Source organism: Setaria italica, chromosome II, assembly GCF_000263155.2.
Source record: "Setaria italica strain Yugu1 chromosome II, Setaria_italica_v2.0, whole genome shotgun sequence".
NCBI lineage: Eukaryota > Viridiplantae > Streptophyta > Magnoliopsida > Poales > Poaceae > Setaria > Setaria italica.
This window is the reverse complement of record NC_028451.1, coordinates 6,602,156-6,609,239: the sequence shown is the minus strand read 5'-3', so window position 1 is coordinate 6,609,239 and position 7,084 is coordinate 6,602,156. Positions and strand designations below refer to the sequence as shown.

General features: G+C 44.8%; 1 protein-coding gene across 2 annotated transcripts; it reads right to left on the bottom strand.

The window, feature by feature from the left end:
• Nucleotides 1-4,075: 4,075 nt before the first annotated feature.
• Nucleotides 4,076-6,644, bottom strand: LOC101753862 (dirigent protein 21). 2 transcript variants are annotated; one of them, XM_004955731.3, is made up of 2 exons: nt 6,076-6,644; nt 4,076-4,330 (listed from the first exon to the last, which is right to left on the bottom strand). In XM_004955731.3, exon 1 carries the CDS (start codon nt 6,587-6,589, stop codon nt 6,104-6,106), a length of 486 nt encoding a protein of 161 aa, XP_004955788.1. In that variant the 5' UTR covers nt 6,590-6,644; the 3' UTR covers nt 4,076-4,330; nt 6,076-6,103. The 2 variants fall into 2 exon arrangements, with proteins under 2 accessions (XP_004955788.1, XP_004955787.1); XM_004955730.4 differs by having other exon boundaries at nt 6,062-6,643.
• Nucleotides 6,645-7,084: the final 440 nt, after the last annotated feature.

Here is a 7,084-nt window from a genome sequence, read left to right as displayed (position 1 = left end):
GAGGGAGGAAAGGAAAATGAAAATGAATATAATAAGAATAACAAAAAATCAATATGAAATGGAAAAGAAAAGAAAAGAAAATAAAAAAGAAAAAACGTAATCAAGAAAAGAAAAGTAAAAAAATGAAAGGAAAAGAAGAATGAAAAATAAGAAAAAAATGAATGAAACAAAGGACCTGCAAACGCCATTTGTGCGCCACGGCCTATCTCCTCACCAAAATATTTCGTTTCTCACGTCGCTTTTGGCACAAGGAAAAACTTAGTTCCTGGAGGTGCCATTGCATTGCTGTCTCCGAATATTTTTTGTACCTTACATGATGACATCCTCAATTTGGTCACTCGTACGTCGTCATCGATCTCTCTCCCTTTCTATACTATATATTGTTGCCAAACTTCTCCTCACTAGTCGCTAGTAACCACGATCTTTGCTTCTTACAACGACGTACCAATGGAGCCTTCACCAAGCAAGAAGAAGAATCTCTCTGCCGCCACCGCCGCCGTCCTCCTACTCGTCATCCTCACCGCCGGTACGCACAAGCTCGATTATTCTTTTCGCTGGCTAACCGACGACGTTCATGCATGTCTGGATCTCCATGCATGCAGAGTCATCGGAAGGTTTCTGGGACGGTTGCAACGAGCACCTGAGCGGCAGATTTAAAGGGCCGTGCTGGCCGTTCATCAAGGACTCCGACTGCGGCAGCGTATGCATAGAGGAAGACTTCAACAATGATTCCGGCACCTGTCACACCTTTCAATGCTGGTGCTGGACCGATTGCGACTCTAAGGTTGTTGTTGCTCCTGCTGCTAGCATTCGCCAGTAGAAAAACGATCTTTCCATCCTCAATAAAAATCTCGGTTGTTTTGATATGGGGCTAAAGAGGTTTTAGTCCCGGTTGGTGGTGATCCTTAATAAAAAGCTTGTCCATGAAGATACCTTTAGTCCCAGTTGGTAACACCCACAAGGACGATCCTTTAGTCCAGGTTGGTTGGTGTTACGAACTCGAACTAAAGCCTCCGATGGCTTTAGGACCTGTTTGGTTTCACTTGCTTATTTTTATGGACTAAAGGTTACTTATTTGGTGGGACTAAATTTTAGTCTCACATGTTTGGTTCCATGAGCTAAATAGCATTTAATGAGGTGGACAATTGCCCCTAATCATTTGGAGAGAGAGGAATTAGACAGGCATTGAATGAGGGCAATAGGTGTCTAATGTACCTTAGGGTTAAACTTTTAGCTCAAAAAAGTAAGGATGTTTAGCTCTTTAGGGACTAAAAGGGACAAAAGTTTAGTCCTTGAAGTTTAGCAAAAGGATTGCATCCTCTATTCGGCCATATGTGTTGTGCAGGTGAAATAGTGAGAAAGCTAAGCGTGAGGTTTGAGGTCGCGTGTTTGAATCTCACGTACCGCGCACGTGCATATTTTACGTGAAAAATCGTGTGACTAGTGACATGTGACGTGAGCGTGTGTGGTTGGGGTAGCTCCTGAAAGTTTCTAATATTTTTTTAACGCAAATCAACTAGGACTAAAGATATGGCTTTACGTCAGTGACCGGTAGGGCAGTGGTGGCCAGATTCGGCGAGGCGTGACTGACAGGTTGTGGGGGAGGGGCAGCCAGTGCCGACGAGGCACGGTGGTGGGGCAGTCGGGCCCAATCGGCGGGATGCGTGGCCGGGCTGTCGGCCAGATTTCTTTTTTATTTATTAATACCCGATGACAAAAACCATGTCAATTAGAGCATCTCATGTTCATGACCGATGCAGAAAAGTTCGGTAGTACGCACAACACAGGCGTCATTTCTTTTTCTTATGCACAACACAGGCGGTTGTGGAGCCACCCAAAAAAAAACCCGCCTATGTTGACCCCTTTAGAACCGGCTACGACGAAGGGCGGTTCGGAAACTTGTATTGTCCAACTGAAACTAAAGTGGTGGGATATTAGATCGGGTGAGACCGATAAACTTCACGGTCATACGTCACGAGTCACAAGTCATGTAGTGTGTAGTAAAAACTTAGGATCTCATCTTGCGCGTAGCTTCCTTACCATCACACATGCATAACAAGTCTGACTTAGGTAAGAGATCTTTCCTTTTGAATTAACCCATAGAGTTCCAGCACCAATCCTTTGCTCTCGGCCGCAATGTGCAGCTCGTCAGCGGCCACATGAGACGGATCTCCGGCAGACTGGCTGCTTCTCGGAGCTGAGAGGCAGCTCCCGGCGGCAGTGCGCGTGCCCTGCCTCATAGTGACGGGAGAAAGGAACCGGGACATGGAAGAAAGCCCAACGGGATACCGTGTCAAGTCTTCCGCTCTGGAAGATGAAGGCAAGACGCTAATCACACTGGACCGAGTCTGGTCTGAGTGTAGCCGCCATCTGCTGACCCCGGCCGGAGCTCAAGGATCTCATGCCTCTCCTCCGCCCTCTTCAAGTGCCTGTGCAGGAGGTTTGCGAGGCACCAGCTTGCCGAGACGGGCTCTACCTGGTGTTATACGCGACGGCGGAGAAACGACGATCGAAGTAAACAAGATCAATCGCAAAGAGATACGAGATTTAACGTGGAAAACCCTCCCAATGTGAGAGGGAAAAACCACGGGCGTCAGCCAACAACAATCTTCACTATATCTGGGTGAGGTTACAACGTCTGGGATTTACAACTTTGAATAGGATATCCCAATCAGCGGCTTACAGGAACATATATATCAGTGGAACTCTAATTCGACTCCGGCCCTAAGCCTCCGGCAACGGATCTCCGCTACACTCCGTCCAGAAGCCGGCCTTATTTATGTGTAGAATTGGATCACAATCAACACCTGGGCGTTCCGTTTCGTCGTTGGCGACTGGATGCTCGGCCAGGAAGGCGACTATGCACGAGAGAATCTTCCGGGTGATCGCCGACGAGCTTTCATTCGCAAGCGATTTCTACTACTCCTCGCTCCGATCCCGGTGGCTTCTCTGGGCACCCTGCCCGCGGCTCTCCATTTCTTCTTGTCCTTGCTGATCTCTAGCCTGATTATACGCCTAACACAGGTACTGTTTCCTAGGAAAAGACCAAAAGAGAAGCAGAGACCGGGCCGGCCGGCCGGCGGTGGTGAAGACGCTGTGTGGGAGCTCCTTGCGGAGTTCTGTGTATAGGACTTTAAAATTTGTCTGCTTCGTTAATTTGTTTCACCGCTGCTACTGTGGGCACTATATATCTATAAAGTATTAATCCATCCTACTCCTGCTAATTACAAATAAATACCATCTACAGCAGACAATGAAATTTCTTCAAATTAACTTCTGAAGTAAAAAAAATAATTTCACACGATGTGCATGAAAACAAAATTAATTTTACCACACCATTTATATGAAAAGAAAAGGAAGCACACACAGTTGCAAAGCGTTTTTGCTTTCATGAGCAGAACAACCCAGCAATTCCCCATATAATAAAGCAGGACCGTAGAACGTAGGGTCTTTTGTCTAAAACTTGATAAAAAGAATGAAGAATGACGGAGCAGATGTAATAAGTCACTACGGGGAACAGGTACTTTGCAAAAACACTCGGCAAGTTTCCAACGGCAAACAGACTTTACCGAGTGTCAAATATCGGGCACTCGGCAAAATCTTCTACCGAGTGTCAATAAGCACTCGGCAAAATTAAACCGTCGGCAAAAAAGATTTAACGGCCGGGCACGATAACGGCGCATTTGCCGAGTGCCAGATGGAAGAACACTCGGAAAAGTAATTAAACTTTGCCGAGTGCCCAGGGAAACATTCAGCAAGTTTAATTGGTTTACTGAGTGTCAAAGACCAAACACTCGATAAAGTAATTAAACTTTACCAAGTGCCCAGGGAAACACTCGGCAAAGTAACTTTCACGGCCAGATTTTTTGGCCTTTTTTGCTGAGTGCATTGGCTTTAACACTCGGCAAACCCTATACACTTGGCAAAAAAGGTACAAAAATAATAGAATTAGGCCTCTTTGTTGAGTGTTATGTCCAAACCACTCGGCAAAGCACCCCTTTGCCGAGTGTTATACTCGGCAAAGTGACCATAGTCACCCTGTTTTAATTGCTTTTTTACGTATAAAGGACCCCTCTCAAACAAATATCACATACATATATTAAGCATCACAAGCATATAAATAACATTCACAACACACAAATAAGCGTCATCATCAGAAGATCCGTTCACAACCACAAGTATATGCTTAAGACAAGTAACCCACAAGTATAAGTTCTAGTTTAACCACAACACAAGTAAAGTTTCCAACAAGTCACTGAGGAGGCCACGATGGCCACTGAGGCGACCAAGCTGATGGGTCCAATGGTTGATTCAATCCTGCCAACTGATTCTGCACAAAGGAGTAGAGATTGCATAAGTTACTTTTCTATTGTGTGTTCTGCAACCGTATTTTGCCGAGTGCCCCTACACAAAACACTCGGCAAACCCTATTTTTATTTTAATTTCGAAACGATACAGGCGCTGTTATGGGCCCATGCACTACGTTTGCCGAGTGTTGTCCTGGAAACACTCGGCAAACATTGACTTTGCCGAGTGCCTGGGACCAAACACTCGGCAAAGTTCTTTCATATTTCATGTATGTATAACTTTCATAACGTGCTTTACTAAATTTTATCCGATGTACTTTTGAAAAAACCTTGTCAAATTCACTTAACAATACATATTTGATTTTTCTATGAATACTATTCCATTATTTCATGCAGTTATCGCTCAAATTTAATTTATCTCCATTAAAATTCTATAATTGCAGTTAATAAATAAAATTATCAAACGGATCCCAAAAATTTCCAAAATTGGACATGAACCAATCTATGTTGTCTATTGCCTATACAAAATTTTTGAAGTCCAACTCTAACTCGACCGTCACTTTGACTTCAAATTTTAACAGATCCTTTTGAACTCCTAAACTCTTCTTCGGAGATGCTCTGGTTTGTAAGTGTCGTACATGAAAAAATGTGCGAAACCTTCCCAATTTTTTTCACAACCTCCACGTATGATATCATGAGATCTTGACAAATCTCATAATTTTCAGACTTTGTTTGCTTTTTTTAGAATTTAAAAACCATTGGACCACACATTTGTGGTTGTGTTTTCTGAACAAAATGTTCGAGATTTCTTTTCATTTCCTGTCTAAGGCTCCAAAATGGACTCAATAACATGAATATGATTTTTTGACTCAACTTATTCCATTATTTGAATCACTTGCCGTTCAAATTTGCCTTAAACCAAAAAAGTCCTATTTATGCAATAAATTAATTCAATATAGCAAACTGATCCACAAATATACCAAATTTTAACATGTAGTACCACATGTTGTATGTGGAGAGTAGAAAAACATTGGAGGGAAGGAGAGGAAAACAAATATTATTTTGTCGAGTGTCTACAGAAAACACTCAGCAAAGCTTAACTCTGCCGAGTGTCACTAACGGACTCTCGGCAATGTTCTGACAGCCAGCAGGGCATCTGGCGGACGTCGCACGTGCAAGTCACGTGCTAGAGAGTTGCCGAGTGCCGTGTTGATTTTTGCCGAGTGTTTCCTCCATGACACTCGGCAAAAAGTAAAAATGCCGAGTGTCTACATGGTGACACTCGGCAAATATCTCCTTTGCCGAGTGTCCAATGAATTACACTCAGGAAAGTAAAAACACTTGACATTTTTACTACGGGAGACATTTTTACTGTTTCCGAGTTCAGCTCGAGACTGATATTGGAACGACAAACATTACTCATAACTCATAAGAGTTTAGGAGAGTAATATTTTTCCTATTCGGGAAAACAAATGTAAGTATTCAGTTACAAGCACCAACAAGTTAACCACAAGTAAAGAATGATAGCCAGCAATTCAATTATGCTTCAGGTAAAACATAGGCACCAACAAATTCAGCGCAAGTAAAGAGATAAATGATAGCCAGCGATTCACTTATGCTTCATTAAAACCAAAGGATCAAAGTTGTTCAGACTACTGTACCAAATTAAACGAACGAACGGCGGCCAAATTAATTAAATGAATAATGATTCAGTGCCAAAAGGAAAACAAACTACGCGTTAACAAGCTGTTTACCTAGGCAATCTCACCATCCAAGCAGGAACACAGCAGTCTTGATCAAGGATTGACGAAGATCTCGAGGTCGAGGATCTCAGGGGTGACCGTCTTCCACAGCACATAGCCACGCGCCATCCTGAACTGCCCCGTGCCGCCGACCACCGAGAGCTCCCGCACCGGCGTGCCGACGTCGTCGCGCCCCACGACCGTGAGCGAGCTGCCGGCGTACGGCCCCGACGTGAGCACCACGTTCATGCTCACCAAGAGCTCCAGGTTGGCCACCGACGCCACCATGTAGTAGCCCTGCGCGCGGCCCACGGTGGCCGACGACCGCGACGTGCCCTCGGTCAGCTTGTCGTCGATGACCACCGTGTTGCCGAAGTAGCCGCGCGGGCCGCTGACCACCCGCACGGCCGTCGGTGACGGCCCGCCCGTCACGTCGTGCATGTAAAAGTGCAGGTGTGCCGACGTCGCAGCCGCCACCGCCGGGCCGGCGGCGAGGACTGCGGCCAGCAACATGATGGAGAAGAGCTTGCAGCAAGCCATGAGGGGAGGCTGGGACAGAGTTGCGGTCGGTGCGTTAGCTAGCCTGGCAGTGTGTACGCATATATAGAGAGCAGAAGCAGCAGCAGCGGGTCGGAGAGAACGAGGGTGTGTTTGGTTGGTTGTATCATTTGATTCGTGTATAAATTGATTTAAAATAATAATAATGTTTTTGTTTGGTTGGGTGTGTGGAACCAACTCATCCAGGATAAGGTCATCCCACTAAATATATTATTCTACTAATTAGAGTGAACCATACGGTACAAACTAGCAAATTGGTTGAACCACCCCATCCAGAATCATCCATGTATGCATCATGTGGTGCATGCAACCAAACACACCCAGAGTGAACCATATGGTACAAGCAAATTGGTTGAACCACCCTATCCAGGATCATCCATGCATGCATCATGTGGTACGTGCAACCAAACACACCCTGAGTGGATGAAAAATAAGAGCTCTTTTACGATACACAATACTACTAAGTAGTAGTATTTA

Bases quoted from the DNA above. Each gene is read 5' to 3' on its own strand.
- LOC101753862 (XM_004955731.3), bottom strand. From the start codon at position 6,589: ATGGCTTGCTGCAAGCTCTTCTCCATCATGTTGCTGGCCGCAGTCCTC.